Genomic DNA, 22,899 nt, shown 5'->3' with positions numbered 1-22,899 from the left:
ATAATAATGCCTTTTGACTGAGGACAGATGGAGCTGCGTGGAAAAGTTAGGGTTTCCTTTAACTACCTTTGTGGCACTCATCTTGTGACACAACACCATGTGATATTTTTAATATCCTTTAGAAAGTGTGGTGTTTGGAATTGGATCCAGTATACAAATAAAAATAAATTAATATGGAGTGAGGTAAAATTATCACTTCACATGATTTTAAAACTTGGCTAAATATGCAAAGATGTAGCTTTATTTTGTTTTTCTAGCAAAATTAGCATTTAAGTAGGTTGTTAGTGTAGGAAGAAAAGTCTAATTTTATTTGATATTGGCTGCCTTGTTTTAAACATTTTTATACTTAGATTTAGAGTGATATTGCTGTATAAGATCAGTAGTGTTACATAAATTATTTATTTAATTAGGTAATTAGTGGTAGATTTGGTTTGTCCATGGAAGCATACATCAAAATATATAAAGCCCCTAAAAACAGGCAATGAGGAATCATTCAACTATATTTTTATCAAAAAGAGTATTAATCCTCCGTGAAACGTAATATTTTTAAAATATTTAATTAAAGATTTTAATTAAAGTCCCATCAAATCGGGTTTGACACCTAGTGATTTTATGGTCAAATGTTCACTACCTTGACCAGTCTACAATAATAATCCTGTAATCTCTTTGGTCCTATTCATATAATCCATGGTAGAACCCAATTCCTTCAGTTTTGTCAAGCATAACAAACACACACAAATAGATATTTCTAACCATTCATACATTTGCATTCCATGTCCAAAATTTGTATTTTCTACTTGCTAATCCTCATCTCAACTGTATATTCAACCTTTCTTTGGTCCTATTCATCTAATCCATGGTAGAACCCAATTCCTTCAGTTTTGTCAAGCATAACAAACACACACAAATAGATATTTCTAACCATTCATACATTTGCATTCCATGTCCAAAATTTGTATTTTCTACTTGCTAATCCTCATCTCAACTGTATATTCAACCTTTCTTTGGTCAAGCACTGATTATTGTTTTTTTCTCGTAGCCTGAGGCATTCTTAATAACTATCTCCAAATGCATAATTTAAGGTATCTATTCACCTTTTATCAGTCTGTCTTAATGTTTCACACCCAAACATTACCACTGAAAAGACACTTGCTTTAAATATATTACATTTATTATGTGAAACCCTACATTCACCATATTAACACTTAAAATCTTTCCTAGGACAACTGGGTCAGATGGTTACAGATTTTAGATTCAATTCTTTAGGTGACAAATGTTCCCTTTGGTATATAGCAAGAGACATATTGAATCAGAATTCTAGGTGAAATAGGTGGATTAAGAAGTTGTGTCCTTGTTGTCCTTCAACTCCAGATTAATGTTTGGAACTTCTAGTGAAAATAAAAGAAAGGAAGACTAAGTTAGTGGAATCAGAAAGAAAATCTGTTCGAAGGGTCTGTTACTTGGGTAAAGATAAATAAATGTATACCTAGAAACTGCACTGTTTAATTTTTATTTTATTTGCACTATAAACCTTTTTATTCATCTCTGCAATTTAAGAGCACTATGCTTTTCTTTTAAAATGAACCAAACTTTCAGGGAATCTATATTATTTGATTCTTTAAGACTTGTGGCAGTGCAGTGGTTAGAATGCAGTACTGCAGTCTAACTTTGCCTACAGCCAAGAGTTCAATCCTGACCTGCTGAAGTTGACTCAGCCTTCCATACTTTCGAAGCCGGTAAAAGGAGGAGCCAGATTGTTGAGGGCAATATGCTGACTCTGTAAACTGATTAGAAAGGGCTGTAAAGCACTATGAAGCAATATATAAATCTAAGTGCTATTGCTATTTAAAGCAATTTATCCCTTATTGGTTACTGATCAATGCCAACTTGTTTGTCTTCTACTTATATGTTTATATGTTCTTTCAAATTCTTTTCTTACTCCATTGATTTGCAGTTACTGATCCCCAATTCAGAAAGCTTTGTAATCTATCTTTTCCAATACCATCTATCAGTATTTTAATATTTAAAGATAAACATTACTTTATTTATTTTTTAAATAAAGGATCATGTTTATTTCTCGCAAGATTGGTTTGTCTCTTGAGGGGAAAAAGGACTGATAACTCTAGAGCAGGGGGTATCAAACTCTCGGACCGTGGGCCAGATGTGTCACACACTGGCCACGCCTATCCCGGTTTAGCGAAGGGGGGGAAGTTGCGATATATCATGTGACAATGATGTGACGACTTGAATTTGACACCCCTGTTCTAGAGAGACACAATCTGACGAAATATGGTCAAAAAATAATACTACATCAATCATTTCATTATTTCATGTGAGCTTTTTGGCATAATCATAGTTTTGCTGAGTGCCAAAAAATATACACAGTATATCACCAAGTGGGGTTCCCTGGATAATGAATTATGTACAGGTGCAAATAAATCATCAATAAAAATGTTCTATCTTCTGTCGTTGCCTGTCTCACAGGGGTTCCCAATAATTTGTTGAATAAATAATCATCCTATAATGCCCTTCACACATTTTCTTTGGGTCAGATGTTAGATTATTTAGGAATTTGGATGAGGGGAGAATGCAATAATCAATGGACTATTTGTCTGATTTCTGAATGTTCACTTTTCTAACAATAATTTGATTTTGTGTGGTATTATTTTGTTTGCCCTGCTACCTTTAATTGACAACCATTGTGGGTTTTTAAAGGCTCACTTCCCTGCAGAAAAATGAAGGAGACTGCTGTCTTCATATTTCTGTTTCTCTCTTTTGACCCTTATGTTCTTTTTCTCTTTCCTAGTTCAGTCTTTTCTTTTTGTCTGTCATTCAAAACTGCTTGATCTTTACTTCGTTGTTATTGACATTCTCCTCTTTTTTTTTTAGTAAGAGAATGTCAAGGGCTTCAAAACCATTTCAGTGCTAGATTAAGAAATGCTGAATCTGTAGCCTGCTGGATTCAGACTTCAAAATGGCTCATGCCTGAGAGTGTAGAATCTGAAGTATTTAGGCAAATCTAGAAGTTAAATATCACAAATTAAGGCAGACATCAGTTTCTCGTATTATTCTAAATCATGGTAAGTTTTAACTGTGGTTGCTTGAACAGCTCAGAAACAGGATGATAGGTGCACCAGTATGTGATGAATCAACAGGAAAATACATAAATATAATTTGCTCTGCCTCCCAGCCAAGCTTTAATCTGTCTCATTAATGAGGCATTGAGTGGTTGCATGGTTATAGCAATACTGCAGAACAATTTAAGGGTAATGATTGGTAGACGGTTCCACTAGTTGGTTGGAAATCCCAACCAGTAATGGCTCTCCTTGAAGTATGGCAGGGCAGGAGGCATGGAAGCAGTAGCTATTCAAACTATCAGAGTGAAGATGCTTTGCACCAGGAACCTGACACTTGGACAATCTCTGAACACAGGACTATCAATCCCCACAGGAGTGATGAGTGCAGCAGTCTCAGTAGGCGGATAGGGGTTCAGCAGATGCTAGCCCCAATTGTGTTATCTACAAGATTGTGAACAAGGCCACGCATATCATTCATCAAAAAAGAGAGAGAACACAAAATTGGAACAGCTAAGGATGAATTGTGGACAAATGAGACAGATGCTGCACATGACTCCATATCTTCTAAAATTAATTAGTGGGGCTTATTGTAATAAGGTTAGGGTTATATCTCACAACTATGATTTGTTCATTTTTGTTTTAACCAGAGATTTTAAACATCTGGTTTAATATGATGCATTGAATATGACTAATAAACTAACACCAAGTTATGACTGGAAAGTGGTTTACTGTCCTAATCCAAACTATGGTTTATTCACTAACCCATGGTTTATTCACTGATAGTAGCACATTGTACTAAGCCAAAAACAAACAACAAAAACATTATGGCCTATCAAGATGTGTCATTCCAGTCATATTCAGTAGGAATGGGCTAGATAGCAGCATAAATAAGAGAATGTTGGTAGCAGCTCTTACTTTTTTGGCCTTGTGATGCCTTGTGATGAGATAAATTACATTGGTAGAATGGAAATTCCTTGAATATTTTCCTCTTCATATTCAGCAGATAGAGCCAGAGATTGTATATGGCATTTCAAGCTGAAATTCCCTCCGCCTCCCCCCCCCCCCAAAAAAAGAGGCAGAGAAGACATCCTGGCTTAACATAGCTCAAGCAATTATTTTCCAGCATTTGATACTGCTCATGCATATTGCCCAGAATACAAAGTAGTTGCTTTTCAATTCTGTGCTCTGCTTGTATAGCTGGCATGAGATAGCTCTGGATATGTTATTAGAGGACTTTTAATCTCTGCAAGGTTCATAGCTCATTTCATTATAATCTAAATACTCAAGTATCATTAAATAGCCTGAAATGGAATGTTCTTAAAGGAGCAAATTGCACCTCAAGAATCATCCAATAATCATGTTTTCAAGAGAGAAAGTCTTTTTGTCTGGAAATTCTAGGACTTTTAGTACCGCATGCCTGAAGAGGAGAGCAGCAAGTAGGAAAAGATAGGGAGAGGATACCAAAACTGTTCTTCCTGGAACTCTTAATGACATTGATATATCTGAATAGGATATCTTGTTAATGTCTCTGTGGTTGAATAACATTGAACTTCACTGTTTGTGAGCTTCCTTAAGTGTCCATCTATGCAAAATGGTGAAGAATTGAGAATCCAGAGATCAGGGACACAAAATCCTGACTCAGATTACTCTCAGTTTAATCCTCCATTCTCCATCAGAGAGGATTGCAAGACAATAGATGGAGGCACCCGGAATGTCCTTTTCTTGTAGGTTCCTTCTAAGCAGACTTGATAAAGTAGGCTTAACATAAAACCAGGCAGATATTTTCTGTATTAAACCTGAAGCTTTGTTATGTTTTTAAAACAATCATCCTTTGAGAGCACAAAAGGGAAGGGATTTACAAAATAAGCATTAGGTTTGCAGAAAAAGAGAAGTTGGGCTGTTACTGTTGCTGCATTGGGAAGGAGCACCCAGAGCAACTGAGCCTGCCACTGCTTTGCAAATGGAAACCCTTAAGAGAAACTGATTTAAAGCATGGAAAGTGTCTTTCTTTCTTTTTCCTTGATGAATAAGAGTGGTTGGCTCAAAAATGAAATATGGATTTCAGGAATTATACAGAAGTAAGGAAGCTCCTCCTCCCCATTAAATTATGGCTTTACATCTAATTTTAGTTATTGCTTATATCCAATAGAATTATTTTGTATGGCTGCAAGTTACTGTCATGGTTTCAACTGCTGTGTCAGTTAAAATGTAATTATTAAAAGTAAGTTGTGCATCTATACATTTAGTTCCACTCTACTGAAACCATTAGTTTAATTTGGGGAAGGGGGAGTCACAGAAATCCATGTATTAATTTAGGTGGTCTCAGGATCACCGAATTTGAGAATCTCTGTATTGGGAAACAGTACAGGTAGTGCTTGACTTACAACAGTTCACTTAGTGACCATTTGAAGTTCCAACGGCACTGAAAAAAGTGACTTATGACTATTTTTCACACTTATGACTGTTGCAGCATCTCACAAGGACATGTGATTTATATTCAGATACTTAACAACTAACTCACCTTTATGACAGTTGCAGTATCCCCGGGTCATGTGATCACTTCTTTGTGACCTTCTGACAAGCCAAGTCCATGGAGAAATCTGATTCTCTTAGCAACCATGTTACTAATTTAACAACTGCAGTGATTCACTTAACAAAGGTGGCAAGAAAAGTCGTAAAATGGGACAAAACCCACTTAACAATTTTCTCACTGAGCAACATAAGTTTTGGGCTCAGTTGTGGTTGCAGGTTGAGGACTATTCCAGGGGTGGGTTCTAAATTTTTTTACTACCGGTTCTATGGGCGTGGCTTATTTTGTGGGCATGGCTTGATGGTCATGTGACAATTATTTAGGATTTAGTAGAAGTACTGGTCTACCAGGCTTTAACTGCTTACAGAGCTGTACCGATCTACCCATTTATTTTTTGCAGGCACTGGTCTACCCATTTATTTTTGCAGGCACTGATCTACTCATGTATTTTTGCAGGCACTGGTCTACCCATTTGTTTTCTTTTAACACTGATCAGCTGTAGGGCGGCCCTTTGAAGCCCCGCGGCAAGAGTTTAAACAGTTTTTTTCCCTCTACCCATCAGCTGGGACTCAGGAGGCAGCAATAGATTGGGGGTGGGGCCAAATAAAAGGTAAGAATAATGGGGGGCGCGCGGGGGAGCAGAACCAGTTCGGTGATGTCATATCAGCACTGCTACCGGCTCGGGAGAACCGGGCCAAACTGGGAGGAACCCACAACTGGACTATTCGTACTGCATATAACAATCTTGCTTTGCAATAAGAAATTAGTTTTAATTTCTTATTGTAAAAGAAACAAGCAGTATATGTTATGGGACCAATGATTACTGATTTAGAAGTAGGGAACATTTTAGTTAACTAAACTGCTGATCTTGTTCTTACTAAAGACTTATTTTCATATTTTGAACCTATAATTGGAAAAGACTAACTGTTCGTTGTTTCATGGCATTAGCAATTATTACCCTGCTTCTCAACAATCCGTTGAGGATCTGCTGATTTAAATTCTACATGCCGAATCTCTTGTTGGCAAAAAAAAGTTTTAAAAAATAATGAGATAATTTCAGTGACAATAGCTTCATTATCATGCCAGCTGCTGTGATATTTTCCTCCCTCCCTTTCAAATGTACCCCATTTTGTTTCTCTTTTTTTATTTTAATTTGGGGGATGTATAATTTGAGTGTTATTTTAAATGTTGGGGTTTTCTGGAGGAAAGAAGACTAATCGTAACTGCTTTGATTCTTGAAAATTTGTGCCTCCAGGCAAATTTTCACAGCTATCTACAAATAGTCTGTTTAGAAATAGTTCTGCAGAACTGTTTCTATTTCTAAAATGTAGCAACCCACGGAATTTATTTTTACATTATACATGTGAGTTCAGATGCTGGCATAAGGAATTCTTGAATCTCCAGAATTGTTACTTAACTACCACTCCTGGTAATGTGAGAACCAGCAAGGCCAATGTTGAGGAATGTTGGGAGTTGTAGTTTTGCAATATATGAATTGGTACCTGTTTCCTATCTTTGTTGTAGGGTAAAAATACACAGCGAAAAGCCATGGAGACAGATCTAAACCTCTGAACAATACAATCTCACACTTGCACTCTATATCCAAATAAGCTATATAGAGAATATAATATTTATAGTCTTTCCCCCCTTGAGAATACTATACGTTGTCTGTTTTTCTTAGGAGGATTCAATAAAATAATTTAATTTTCAAATTTTGAGATAACCTATAAATTAAGATTTTTTTTTAGAGCTTACCTCACTAGCAGACCCATAAAAATTAATCTTGAAATCTTTACTCAATGTTAAAATGTGTGCCTGAGTTGTTGTATCCTACACACTTATGATAGTGGTTGAATTCCCTTCTGAACACTCATTTTCTGAATTGGAGGTCACGGAATACAACTTTAGGACTGAACTCATTTAAAACTCTCTGAGCAGGAAGCCCTATGCAACCAGCTTGATATACAATCAACTTTTTTAAAAAAGCAGCATGATTTTTAAATTCCTTAAGCACTTATTCCTTCTTTAATAAAAGTAACTGAATAAGGAGGAGACTAATGATGTTATTTGTTTTGGTTATGAAAACAAAACCTCAGACTGATATAAAATTTTCCAGGAGCCCCATAAATATGATTGTAGGTGGGAGAGATCTTCTATCTTGCCTGAGTAAACTTGGTTCCAGATCTTTATGACATAATTTAATAAATTATTAGGAAATTATTAGGAAAACAATCATGAAGCACGTGATTGCACGAAGTATGCTATATTATTTTTTTCCATATGAGTAACTTGTATGTAGTAATTTTTGGGACTGCTATGTAAAGCTTGTAGATTCAGAGGTTATTGTTGGGGAGTGACTGTGAGTGAACTGTTGGGTCATGGACTGTGAATACTTAACAATAACTATTGCAAGTAAGCTGTTAGACCTGAATGATATGAGAACTCTTCTTAAAGGGCATTTTCTAAATTATCCAGGGAAGACCCTAAAAGGCAGCATACAATGTAGATGGAATGAAATATTGATAACAGCCATGCATATTCTGCAAACTTCAAATTGCTTCCCATGTAATTCTGAATCACATTTCCCTTTCACATTCCTCTTATCTCAGACAGATCTCCATAAAATTAGCTAAAAATAGTTCTTTTGCTGAAGATCTTCCTGGAAATTTCTTTTGGGGAGGACTTAGTGGAGGGCTCATGGGCATACATCCCAGTGGTGCTCATTAAATTACACCACAAAGCCAGATGTGACAGTTGTTGCCAACAGCTATCCAGTTCCCAACATTATCAGATAAATATACCAATACAGTCATAAAGGCATCCACATAGTACCTCTTTATATCTTAAACTTTCAAAAATTAGTAGTACAATAATTTTCTTGATAGATCAACTACATACATAAAATGGAGAAGTAAACTGTGTTGAGGGATGGCACCCCACATTAAAGTGCCATCACTGAGAAAAAAATAACTTTCCTTGTGGCTCATCAGCAGGGATAGCCAAATAAATGTCTCTGTTTGAGGAATTGTAATATAGACAAGTGTATGTACAGAGAGGAAGCTCTTTAGTATATTCCAGTCCCAAATTATTAAGGATTAAAGGGTAGATCAGATTTTGATTTGAGCCCAGAAACTCAGTGGGATTCAGCACATTGATAGAAGAGCAATTCCCCAATCACAGTGTTTGATACCATCTTTCCTGAAATTGTTGGCTCTTTCTTACTGTACCCTCACTTTGATAATTCATAGAGTTTCACAGTTGCTAGCACTGAACTATTTAATTGCTGACACTAAATTATATTCTTCTAAGTATAATTCGGACATTACCTTTGGCATGGAAAATGATTTGTTTCATGTTCTGCCCTTATAACATTGGAAAGTCTAAATATGACAGTCAGTATTTGCCTTCTTGAGCATTGGGACATTGCTAAAATGGGAGTCATCATACACCACTGTGGTGATGATGATGATGATAATGATGATGATTATTACAGTTATTATGTAATCATTGAACTTTCATTATCTGCATGCTGCCTAGAATGCTGCTAGGATTGAGGAGGCAAATCAATTACATAACCAATAAGCAAGTAAATTCATGAATTTAAAGTGAAAGAATCTAATGCCAGCCTTGGCTTTCTCCATGTTTGTGGTTTTTGGATCCCAGGATTTTCAGCAATTGTTCTACTGGCTAGGAAATTTTAGGAGATGAAGGACATCCATCTAAAATATAAAGAGTCTGGGAAAGGCTGTTCTCTGACAGACTCTTGTCTTAAGCCTACCTTCTCATCACAGGCTGAAAATTATAATAGAATCAAGCTACTTTCTTCGTATTCTCATAAGAGTTTCTATGTCAGCATTCTGATGCTGCCATAAAAAGGAGACGAGGCTTGACTTTTCACCTACTTGTTTTCTCTGTAGATAATATCCCCTAAGAGATGGGATGGGAAGGGGGACATTCCTATGGGCTGAGGTCAGAAGCTGGGGAGACTGACTTGGAAGATGACCAATGAGAAGATGAGAATTGGGGAAAGGAAAGGGAAGGTTTTGGGGATCAGAGGATTAGTATCAGCTACAACGAAGTCGGGGCCAGATCTGTCGTACTCAATAAATGGAATATTTCAGCAAAGATTAATTGTTTGGGAGTGCAATTTATTTGAGATGACATCGAAACCTGACACCCTGTGTAAGCTTTCTCCTACATGATGGCATTTGATGTCAAGTCTCATGTTCTTCTCAGCCAGCATAGCCTTCAGACATACTGGTTACTTATTATAAGAGAGGAAATTCAACACATTTGATTGACTGCATTGTCTTTAGATATTTTGCTAAAATGACATTACCAGATGCTGACAATTTTAAAGAAAAGTGTTTTTATCAAAAGGTAGACTTGCCTTTTCCTTCATAATTTTCTGAATGAACTTGTGCAGAAAATAACATGAAAATAATACAAAATAAAAGAAAATAATAAACAAATGATTTTTTGGGAGCTCATCACATTTCACCATTGTTTACTGATTACAATAGATAAATAAAAAAGTACAAAGACACATATTAATTCAACTTTTTTTTGTTGTGTTACATCTAGGTGTGCATTGTACAAAAGAAAGACACAGAGAAGATGTATGCCATGAAGTACATGAATAAACAACAGTGCATTGAAAGAGATGAAGTTCGGAACGTGTTCAGAGAACTAGAGATTCTACAAGAAATTGAGCATGTCTTCCTAGTGAATCTTTGGTGAATTTCTTTTTTTTTCCTGAATGTATCAATTCCACTGATTTTCCAAATGCATGCATCTAGTTGAAGGACTTTTTCAGAAAAAAGTCTTGGGCAGTGCAGATTTTCAAAATTTCATTATACATAAAGGAAAATGGCAAAGTCCACAATCTATAGCAAACAAAACTTAGCATTATAGAAATCCAGTATTCAGAATATCTATAGAAATGGAGACTCCAGTTATACAACAGTTGGTTTAGAGTTCCTGTGATAAAGGAATTCCTGTGATAAAACATAGTTTCTTAATATGTGGCTGCAAATATAGAATTAGATAATTATTAGATTAGTTTGGCTGGCTGATTGCCTGGCTGCCCGTATTGATTCAGGAATTATTAGAGCTGAAATTTAAGAAGGCACAAGGTTGGAGAAAGCTGTTGAGGAAAAAGAAACCAATTGGAATAGTGTAATGTCAAAAGGACAAATGGAATAAATGAAGAATGTAATGAAATGTAATAAAGATTAAATATTGAATAGTGGAAAAGACAAACATAATACTACCTTGATTAATTGTGGAGATCACATTAATCTGGATTTTTTTATTTGATACGATTGAACAATGAGATTCTGAGATAATCTGTCTCTTGTTCATTTAGGGAAGGATTTCATAGGAAAGTCGGCTACCATAATTTTAGGAGAATTTTTCTTGGTTTGGCATATTTACTTTTTCATTTAAAGTTATTACTATTCTTCAGAAAAGGAATTATATTGAATTATTATGCTATTGCTATTTGCTATTCAATATAATTATATTGAATTATTGTATCTAGCAGTTCTCTTTCTACTGTCATTCTTAATAGTTTTCAAACCAACCACTAGCTCATGTGAGGAATAGGGCTGCAGAAAAAAATTCCTGAACTGATATCAGCAAGGTTGTAATTTGGAGAATAGACCTTTCGGTCCATTAGTATAAAAAGTCACATCTCTACTGAAAAACGCCTGTGTACTGGTATATAAGAATCTCAGTTGAAACTTCAGTAAGATCTGCCCTGTTGCAAAACTAAAAACATAGCACTCTTTTCTCCACCACCCTATCTCCTCATAACAAATATGGGAAGGGCCTGGTGGCTCAGCAGACTGATAGCATTGTGATTAAGACCAGCTGTCTGCAATTACTGTAAGTTCAAATCTCACCAGGCTCAAGGTTGACTCAGCCTTCCATCCTTTCTAAGGTAGGTAAATTGAGGACCCAGTTTGTGGGGGCAATAAGCTGACTGTATAAATATACAAAAGTATGAAGACTATTGCTTAGCGCATTGTAAGCCACCCTGAGTCTCCGGAGAAGGGTGGCATATAAATCAAATTTTAAAAAATAAAATAAAATAAAATAAAAAATATGTGGAGTAATTGACCCAAAGTCAGCTAGTGTGCTTTCACAGTTGGGGGTAACTTGAATGTCCCTTGTTACCCTAACTACCATGTCACAGTAAGGAGACAGGGTGAGGACATGTCTCCAGCTTTGATTGCATAGGAGAAAGTGTAGCATAATAATAAATATAGAAGGCACACTCCTGTGGTTTTACGAATGTAAGAGGAAAAATTATGCTGGATCAAAGTTAAAGGTCTAATTTAACATTCTCTTGTTAAATGTCCAACCAGGAACCACAAACATAACATGGATCCAGTAGCTTCTTCTGTTTCATTTTCTACAGCAATCTGCTGTTGAAATGTGCACAGATCCAGTCTTGGAAACAAGACATACCTATGCTAAGTATTAAGCATTGATAGCTTTATCTCTTATGCAGTTGTGTGACTTCCTTTCAAAGCTACCCAGATTGGAGACTATCACTTCTTTATGTAATAATAAATTCTGGAAGTTAACTATGATATGTGAAGACTTTCTCTCCCCCCCTCCCCCACCCAAATATTTTTTTGGTGTTATGTGAAGGAATAATTTCTATGTAGCCACTCATGGTTATCTATCTATACTAATAATGTGTGTCTTTTTTGATCCCCTCTTTACTCTTAAGCTGAAAAAACACTGAATAGCAATGTGTCTCACAGGGGAATTGCTCAAGCCTTTTTATCCTTTTGGTTGTCTTCTCTTGTTTATATCTACAATACTTTGAAATGTAAATACTGATTCTTCCTGTAGCTTTCTGAATGGATAATTCAGATCTTGGCTTTTTTTTTTTTCAAGAGATAGCACTGCTGAGTCATCTTATGTAATGGCATTTAACAAAATAATAATAATAAAATAATAAATAAAAATGCACCAAATGTTAAAAACATTTTTGGTAAGCTTTCGGTATTTTCATTCCTGAGATCTTACACTCTCATCTAAATTCTTATGAGTGCTTCTCCTCGAAACTTTGTTGGGGAATGTAGAAATGTAAAGGAATAACCATGTTATGTGCTTTTTACAAAGATCCAGATAAAGTATACACTTCATTTATTGGGGATGATAAACTGAAGTGGATGTTTCTAACTCGTGCCAATTCTATCATCTAGATATTCTTAGAAGAAGATAATTCTCTGACCTATTTGATCACCCCTTTCACATTTTTTTTCCACTCAGCTTTGGCAGATAGAGCAAAAATGTCCAGCTAATGACATCCCAGAATTTCTGTATTAAAAAGATTCCAGGCAGCTCAGACTAACAAAATCTTGCCAATGAGTCATTCACACTAATGGCACTGGTTATCCTTTGATAATGAAATGAGATAGACTGCTTGATATTCCAGTACATTATTGATTATGCCTGGAAAAAATTACTGTGTAATGATCATATTATAGAAGCCATGTGATCCAGCCAGATATAGAAACAGGATTACATGAACAAGTTAAAATTAACTATGACAGCTGCTCCCTACTAGATACAGAATAGAGGACAGCTAACAGTAATAAGCATTAAAAGAAAATGACACCCCAAATATATAAATATCAGTGGTTCAAAAGAACTGGGACAAATGAAAGGAGTTGAAGGATATATATTTAGATATGTAGAAGCATTGTTATTATTCAAGCACATTCCAGCCAATTCTTCTGGAAATTATAAGAACCGAAGTCCCAATGTATCCAGAGGTCACCGGGTTAGGTAATATAATACTAAGGACGTCTCATTTCCAGGTCATTATGTGGTATGGAGAACTATCATAAGGGCATAGTAATATTGTCTGTGCAAATATAATGGAATTCCCTGTTCCCTCATTTTTCTATAGGTACTCCTTCCAAGATGAAGAAGACATGTTCATGGTGGTGGATCTACTCTTGGGTGGTGACTTACGTTATCATCTTCAACAGAATGTGCAGTTTACAGAAGAAACAGTTAAACTATATATCTGTGAAATGGCATCAGCTTTGGACTATTTGCGCAGTCAGCGTATTATACACAGGTGATCTTACAATCTGTTGTTGGCAGCTGTGATGATCAGGTCTAATTCTATGAACTCATCTCATCCTAGCCCATTGGGAACAACTCTACAGAATCTCAACTCTGAAATTGATTTTATAGTTGGAGTAAATTTTCTTCAGCAAATCTCTAGTTCTCTAGTTCAGCAAATCTCTAGTTCTACCATGAAATGGAAGGACTGTTCATTGTAGGAAATAATCAAAATCTAATTTTCTAATCCTCTAATCTTGATCTATATTCTATTTACATAGAATTTTGAACAAGCGGGTAACTTCATGTCATCTCAATCTTCGATGCACTTCTGTGTAATTGATTTCTTTCTATAGGATTATAATTGAGACTAGTGGCTGCTGTATCAAAATCTTTCTCAGTTTTTTTTTTATTATTATTTTGTCAAAAGTCTGGAAAAACTCTTTTACCATGAGTCAAGACTGTTTTAGTACAGAAACAGCCTATCCAGCTTTTACCGATATGGTGCCTTTTAGATGGGTTTCTCAATTTTCAGCCAATTTTTCTGGAAATGCTAGGAATTGAAATCCCAACACATTTAGAGGACACCAGGTTGGGGAACATTAAATTAATGACATCTCATTTCCAGGTCATTAGCAGCCTCCTCTTCCTTCTCCTAACAGGAGGCACAGAGATTATGGACTGAGATTAGAACCATGGCATTCTGGAAGAGTAATTTCCTTTTTACCTACCATATACATGATTTCACTTCTTTCCTAAATGCTTATATCAACCAGTGAGTTACTGGCTCAGAATCATCCAGTGAATTTCATACTGAATGAAGTTTGAAACTAGATGTTCCTGAACTTTAGTCCCATATTTTAATGACAATAGAATAGATCCTCATGTGGAGAAATGCATTCTCAGGGAGATGCCAATGGAAAAATTACACTCCCCTATTCTGGCAGTCCAATTTTAGACCCCTGGCAGCTGCTTATTTAATACAGTTTGACGATGGAAGGATCTTCATCATAAGACAACTCCAATTGGCAGGAATTGTTTTCAAACCCTGACATGCCTTTGTTTATTGAGATAATTTCTATACACTACATTCAAATGAAATTTCTTTGCAAAGATCATGGATATTTCACAACTCTGTTTTTGTGTAGCTGATAATAGGTAATGTTTTTACAATCTTGGAAACAATAACAAAAACTCAATATGCTTAATGGCTTCTTAGGGCAATTTGCTTGATATGGAAAAAAAATTCAGGAGTAGTTGCCTTTTTTCTGTCAAGATTAAGTTTTATATATACATACATTTATTTTGCTTTTCAGAGATGTGAAACCGGATAACATTCTCCTTGATGAACAAGGTAAGGAAAAATTGCATGGTTTTTATTTCTGCTCTCTTGGTGTCTGAATGGAAATGGGTGAGATGGGATTTTTTTTGCACTTTGTATCATGTGCATTTATTTCAATATTGTAATATTAGGTTCCAGTTTCTGCAGTAGTGACAGACACGCAAGCTTACAGGATTTGAAATGGCTCATGGCTTTCTCAGCAAGCCCTGGGGCACAGCCATTTGTGACCCCTGAATTTATATTAGGATATTACTCCTTAGTATTTATGGTGTTTTCTTCCCTGATAATAGTAATATATATTACATTTTTGTTTTGATTACCGTGTTGTGTTTTTGTTTTATTGCTTTAATAACTTGTATATAATGAAGATTTGCTTTGATGGTGGAGACAGCTTATACATTGAACAAAACAAATGAAGAAATAACTGGTGGAAAAGAGACATTATTAGTAGCTACTATAATTTCAATTCTGGCCAGAACCAGTTTATGCAAAAACAACTACAAGCCTTAAATCATCTCTCTCTCTCTCTCTCTCTCTCCACCCCTCCCTCCCTCCCTCTTTCTCTCATCTATTTTCTTTTGCAATATTCACATACAATCATATGTAGATACTCTATGTAGATACACTCATTCACACATTATCATTCACTTTACTCCCTCTCTTCCTCTCTCTCTCTCTCTTCCTCTCTCTCTCTCTCTCCCTCCCTCCTCCTCCCCCCCTCCTGCTTTCTCTCATCTATTTTCTTTTGCACCATTCACATACAATCATATGTACTGTATATACTCTACTACATACACCCATTCACACATTATCATTCACTCTAATCTCTCTCTTCCTCTCTCTCCCTCTCTCTCTCTCTCTCTCTGTCCCTCCCTCCCTCCCCGTCCCGCTCCCTCCCTCCCTCTTTCTCTCATCTATTTTCTTTTGCACCATTCACATACAATCATATGTATATACTCTACTATATGTACCCATTCACACATTATCATTCACTCTACTCCCTCTCTTCCTCTCTCTCTCTCTCTCTCTCTCTCTCTCACACACACACACACAGAGTTATGAAGTCTAGCAACCAGAATACAGATCATTAAACCAATGAGGCTTCTCTCTACCTTCCTAAGTCTTTTCTCAAAAATGATTGTTCCCTATTCCCGGTAATAGATGAAATCAGCCATCTATTCCCTAGCAGGCTGATCAGCTGTACTGCAAGGAAAGGCAGGCAGAGCTCCGGGTCATTCTGTGGGCCACCAAAATTGTAGCAGAATACTACTTGCAGGCTGCAGGTCCCATCTTTTTAGGATATTCATTATCTTTTACTACTATTATTGATATCTTTTAATCTGTTTGCATGCCTAGTATGGCAAAATCAAGACAAAGGTTGGGTTTGAAGAAAGATACCAAAAGTCTGCTTCGGATACAGGAAGGATTATAGCTTACAAGTGTGTCACTTGCTTTAGAGCAGTGTTTCTCAACCTTGGGAACTTTGAGATGTGTGGACCTCAACTCTCGGAATTCCATGCTAACTGGGCAATTCTGGGAGTTGAAGTCCACACATCTTAAAAGTTCTCAAGGTTGAGAAACTCCACTCTAGAGCAGGAGTATCAAACTCAAAGCCCGTGGGGTGCTTAGATCTGGTTTGTGGGACCAGCCTGGAAATAGCAAAGGACCAGCCCGCAGTGGCTCTGCTAGTGAAAATGGGAAATGCGTGGCCCCCCTGCGGCCCATTTTTGGCCTGGACGGCCTCCTGCAGAATCCTGCAGCAAACACAATTCCCCCATTCTGCTTTCCAGCTCCATTCTCCAGCATGCAGGGCAACAAAAGACTATGTGACTACCAGTAAAAAAAAAAGTTAAGTCAGAGCTTCTAACTTTGTGAGATCTCTCCCCCACCCCCGAGAAGTTGGAAGGTCTGATTGCATTTTTTAAAAAAATTGTAGTCACATGGTCTTCTTTTGTTGCCCTGCACGCAGGAAACGGAGCTGGAAAGCAGGTTAGTGAGGGAATTCTGGTTGCTTTGGGATGGGGTGGAAGTGACAATTTTGCATTATGATTCTTCTGGAAAGGGGGGAACTAGGATTTTGCATTATGCTCATAAGTAAGTAAGAACCAGTAAAAGAGGAATAGAAAAATCCCTATCTGTACATCAGTGTTTTTCAGTCTTGGCAAGTTTAAGATGGGCGAACTTCATGCTGTCTGGGGAATTCTGGGAATTGAAGTCCATTCACCTTAAAGTAGCCAAAGTTGAGAAGCATGGGTCTACACTAGAGTTTAGGATTTTCCATTCCTGTTTTATTTAGAGTTTGGTGCAATTAAATCAATCCGCTGTGGTTTCCTTAACAAATAGTGATTAAAGCGATATGAACCATTACTGGACTTTTTGTGAGAAACTGAAATTAAAAGTAAATTAGAGTAAGAGTTTGAAATATTTTTTACTTATATCTGTACCAAAGAAAGTTGGAAGTCATTCTTTTTCGGTTTTCCTTCTTTCCTCTTTTTTTCTTACACTTTCACTCTTTTTCACTCTGTTTTTTTATTTGTTTATCCCTTAGCTTTATATTTTTTTTGATGCATGAAGATCAAAGACTCAGCCATTATAATTCTACATTCCTTATTTACAGAAATCATATCAAAATTTAGATATCATATCAAAAGTGATATGATCTTTTTTTTTTATTGAAAAAGTTTTTCAAATACAAATTTTTCCCCCTTCCCCCCCCGCTCCCTAACCCCCCATCCCTCTCCCCTCCCCCCATGGCTTCTACAAGATGAAATCCAAATTAATATCACATTATATAATACTTTACCACCCTTTTACACCACCCCCTATGTGCTTAGCATTTCTTTCTAACGTTATTATTATGTCTCCCGTATACTATACATTTCAAAACAGCATTTGGCTATAAAACTATATAATTGATCCTAATTTGGCATTTATTCTGCTCACAATCTACCCATTTCCTCCACCCCCATACATATATCTTTTAATTCAAATCTTTTAAGTATATTAATATCTAAACATAACATCCCTTTTCCTAAACTAAGCAATCGGTAACGTTACCTATCACCTTATACCATATCAATTTTATTTCACCCACTTTCCTACAGGTCTACCATACATAATATATTTAATATCTTTATTCTTTTGCCCATGTCACTAAAATATATTTCCATATATAAGTAAAACCCTCATATGACTTTAAATTTGTATTCCATATAGTATCTTCTGTAATGTCTTTCAACTAGATTGTTAATTCCATCGACCATGTTAGGGTAACATCAAGTCCTGCTTCCAACAGTATTTTCAGTATCTTCAATTACCATCTGCCCCCATCATTAATAAGTATTTCTGTATATAACCCCCCCCCCCGAGTGACTTTATATTTATATTCCATATGGTATCTTCTGTGATGTCTTTTGTCTAGATTATTAATTCCGACAACCACGTTAGGGTAACAGCCAGATCATCTGCATGCCCCAATTCCATAGTTCTTTTGCCTTATAGCTCAACATATATGTAATCCATTTTTCAGAGAGTCCAAAATAGAAAGTTCCAATCCGCTCAATCACAGGCCATCTTCCACATCCCAAAAACACCAGCACTGCAGAGATCTGTTATTCTTCTCAAAATAAAAAGTAATATGATCTTATATAAGGCAGGTTCTGAGTCCCTCTAACCAAAAAGTGTTTATCGATAGAAGAGAATATTTGTAGCTCAGGGTTGAACTGGGGGGTCCTTGGTGCTCTCTGAGCTTGATGGTTTTCTTGCAGAAATTTCATTACCAAACCAGGTAACATCATCAGTACTAGAAGGGAGTGGAGTTTGCTCTTATTTTCATATACTAGTAGCTTACCCTGTCAGTGTTGATCAGTTGCTTTACAAAAAGTATTTTGATTGGTGCCGGGTCTCTATGGCCTCAGACAGAGAAGGGCTATTGTGCACCCCTCCCTCAAATGTTCTTTACTCATCCTAAAATGAATCCTCTTTACTTAGAGCTTCAAAATTTGCTGTTTGCTGGGAAGGTGTGTAGCTAAAAGTCAGTCTACATTTAGTCTACATCTGACTTTGGGGATATTTCTTCATAACCAAACAAAAGTGTATTTTCTGTGCAGGTCACACTCCTTGCTCGCTGGATCTGGATGTCACAAAGCAAAGCCCACATTTTGTAATTAACCCCCCTGCCCAATTTGACTGTCAGAGTGCTGCAGGAGGCTGAGTGTTGTCACGCCCACCCTGGCCATGCCCATCCTGGGCACACCCCCAGCCCTCCAAGGTCAAACACAACCCTGATGCGGCCCTCAATGAAATTGAATTTGACATTAAGAGTCTTGGTGGCGCAGCTGACTAAGTGCTGTTAAAGTAGCACCAGCTGCCTGCAATTACTGCAAGTTCAAATCTCACCAGGCTCAAGGTTGACTCAGCCTTCCATCCTTTCGAGGTAGGTAAAATGAGGACCCGGTTTGTGGGGGCAATAAGCTGACTTTGTATAAAAAAGAACACCACTTGGGGGGGCCGAAAGCCCTACTAAGCAGGTATATACAAAAATATGAAGGCTATTGCTTAACGCATTGTAAGCCGCCCTGAGTCTCCAGAGAAGGGCGGCATATAAATCGAACCAATAAACAATAATAATAAACATCCCTGCTCTGGAGTGAAAAGAGCACAGCTCTGGTACTAGCATTCTCTAAACTAGACGAGAGAAAATTTTCTATTCTAACATTCTGGGGAGACTTGCTGTTGGATTTGCATTGACAATGACTCATTGAATTCATTTTCTGGCTGGCGGTATGACACTTCCAGTGATGCAAAGATGAAACGCACAGGAGCCATGGTTTCCTCATTTTACTTCGAGCAATAGAAATATGGTTCTTCCCTCGGTGCAATTGTCTGGGTACCATAAGTCTTCACAACATAATCACTAAAAACTAGTTATGGAAAGTTGAAAGGTGCAACCTCACGAACCGTGTTCTTGCATATTTATTTACTTCCATAAAAAAAATAACTGCTCTTTGCTGCAGGCCAGGACAGGTGTCTAGATGCCATGTCTCCAATGTGCCTGCAGTGCTCTGGTAGCATTCTGCCAAGGATAGAGCTCAAGAGCTAGCAGTTTCAGATGCGTGCTGAGGTTTATGCCCCTCTACTTCGAGGTAAAAAGCAGAAAGCAAGCAGCAAAGTAAAGGTGTAAGAGGAAGGAACTGTTGTCTCCACGTATCTGCTGTTTTCCCTTTGATTGGCAATGGGAACACATCCCCAAAGGAAGAGATGAGCAAGGAAGAAGTACTGAGAAACTAGACCTACCAAGCAGTGGTGAAATGTAAAATGTGTTACTACCGGTTCTGTGGGTGTGGCTTGGTGGGGGGGGGTGATGTGACTGGGTGGGCGTGGCCAACTTTTTTTTTTTAACTTTTAAAAGCATTTTTTCTACAACCTCTTCAGCCGAAGAGGTTGTAAAAAAATGCTTTTAAAAGCCTCTGGCGATCAGGCAACTCAGCTGGGATCGTCAGAGGCTTTTAAAAGCATTTTTTTACAACCTCTTCGGCTGAAGAGGTTGTAGAAAAAATGCTTTTAGAAGCCTCTGACGATCCCAGCTGAGCCGTACGATCATCAAAGGCTTTTTTTCTTTACTTTTTAAAAGTATTTTTTCGGCTGAAGAGATTGTAGAAAAAATGCTTTTAAAAGTAAAAAAAAGCCTCTGATGATCATACTGCTCAGCTGGGCATGGGGGGGGGCGCATGGATTTTTGCTACTGGTTCTCCGAACTACCTGCCATCATCACTACCAGATCGGGTGATCCGGTCCGAACCGGGACCATTTCACCCCTGCTACCAAGACTGTCTTGCAAAGCAGCCCCATAATCTTTAACCGGCCAAATCGACGGTGTATATAGAAATAAACCCAGGCAAAGGACATCATGAGTTAATCTCTCTGTTTAATCAAGCCTTGGCTCATGAATCCCAAATGCTAGAAATCCACACGCTGGAGGAATAAAAGGAAGAGACAGAGATTGATTTCAGACTAGCATTTTTATCTTGGCATGACAGCATTAGTAGTGGCTGATCTGCTTCAGGCAGTTTAGGAGAGATGATGTAGCATACGTAATTGTAGCATAAGCGAGATGTGGTTCTTAATACACATAAACTGATATCAATCACCTCTAGAATAGTATAGTTTGAAAACGACTTCCCCTAGTAAGGTCGTATATTTAAACCAGAGTTGATGTGTGTGTGTGTGTTTTTTTGTTTTTTTTTTAAAAAAACCTTTAAAAATACATAAATACATTGCTCTCCTGCCCTGGAGTGCAGATTACAGCCAAACCAAAGCAGAGCTCTCTCTATCTCAGACTAGGGGTGAAATCCAGCAGGTTATGACAGGTTCTGGAGAACCGGTAGCGGAAATTTTGAGCAGTTCAGAGAACCGGCAAATACTACCTCTGGCTGGCCCCAGAGTGGGGTGAGAATGGAGATTTAGTAATATCCTTCCCCTGGAGTGGGGTGGGAATAGAGATTTTGCAGTATCCGTCCCCTGACACACCCACCAAGCCACACCTTGCCCACCAAGTCACGTCCTCAGAACCAGTAGTAAAAAAATTTGGATTTCACCACTGCCTCAGACGCAGCACTCTTCATTCATTTGTTATACAATGTGCCTGGGCAATTGGAGAAGGTTCAACTGCTTCACAGCTTAAACTGCAAAAATCCAGGCAACCATTAGTAGGCAGCTCTGAGGTACAGAAACGTTTGATTCTGGCTGCCATCTAGTGGTCATTCCTATGATGTCAGTCAAGATCTTGTAGCTCTAATTCACCCTCCTGTGCTATTGGTTGGTCCTGCAGTTCTATGTTGATATTTGAAGGATTGGTATCCATGCTATGTATATGTTTATCCGTGTTGATCTTCATTTTCTCTGTAATGAAACACTTCCTTTATAACTCAACAGAGAGGCCCATTTCATATCAGAGAAGGTTTTGAATGGAAAATATTTATTTATTTATTTATTTATTATTAAGAACTCACTCTTGGTAACTCTGGGCAGCTTGCAAGGATAAAACCCAAGTATAAAAACGAATAATCTTCTATCCCCCTAGTGACAAACTATACACTTGATGGATTCCACATCATTCTGGGGTACCCAGGTCTGTTGGTAGACCATGTCTTCAGGCTTGCAAAAGTGAGAGGCAGTCTCTGCAGACATGATGTTCCACAGGGAGGGAGCAACTACAGATAGGGGCCTTTTTCTTGGTCCCACTAGATGGACCTCAATGAGTCATGGTGGCACAATGGTTAGAATATAGTATTGCAGGCTTGCTCACTGCCAGGAATTCGATTCTGACCAGCTCAGGGGTCGGTAATCTTAAACAATCAAAGAGCCACAAAGATCCTAAACGGAAGCCCCCCATTCAATTCTAGAGCCGACCACAAGTCTGGTTCCCCCACCATAGAGTCTCCTCCTAGTGCAGCATTCTTTTTCCTCTACCTGGCCTAACTGAAAGCCCTATCAATTGTGGAGCTGACCAGAAAACCCACCCCTTGCCATAGAGTCTCTTCCTGGTGCGCCATGCTTTTCCTGCCCATAACCGGAAGCTCCTCTCAAAATTGTGGCGGCGACAGGGAGCCGCAGCAGAGGGATGAAAGAGCCACATGCGGCTCCAAAGCCGCGGGTTGCTGACTCCTGGACCAACTCAAGCCTTCCATCCTTCCAAGTTCGGTAAAATGGGGACCCAGGTAAAATGGGGACAATATGGTGACTCTGTAAACTGCTTAGAGAAGGCTGTAAAGCACTATGAAGAGCTGTATAAGTCTAAGCACTATTGTTAGTGTTAAAAGTGACCCATAGCATTCCCTGCCTCTAGTGAGTTGGGT

At 37.7% G+C, this 22,899-nt stretch overlaps 1 protein-coding gene across 2 annotated transcripts in view; it reads left to right on the top strand.

The window, feature by feature from the left end:
- The window catches only part of STK32C (serine/threonine kinase 32C), a 193,116-nt gene that overhangs the window by 152,327 nt on the left and 17,890 nt on the right, over positions 1-22,899 (top strand). For both annotated transcript variants that reach the window (XM_034436523.3, XM_087871682.1), the window contains 3 exons: positions 10,192-10,343; positions 13,541-13,714; positions 15,018-15,055. In XM_034436523.3, the coding sequence (XP_034292414.2) occupies positions 10,192-10,343; positions 13,541-13,714; positions 15,018-15,055 (364 nt within the window). The remainder of the gene's footprint in view (positions 1-10,191; positions 10,344-13,540; positions 13,715-15,017; positions 15,056-22,899) is intronic.

This window comes from Pantherophis guttatus, chromosome 6 (assembly GCF_059756535.1).
Source record: "Pantherophis guttatus breed Tessera chromosome 6, ASM5975653v1, whole genome shotgun sequence".
Taxonomy (NCBI): domain Eukaryota; kingdom Metazoa; phylum Chordata; class Lepidosauria; order Squamata; family Colubridae; genus Pantherophis; species Pantherophis guttatus.
This window is presented reverse-complemented; position numbering and strand designations above follow the sequence as displayed.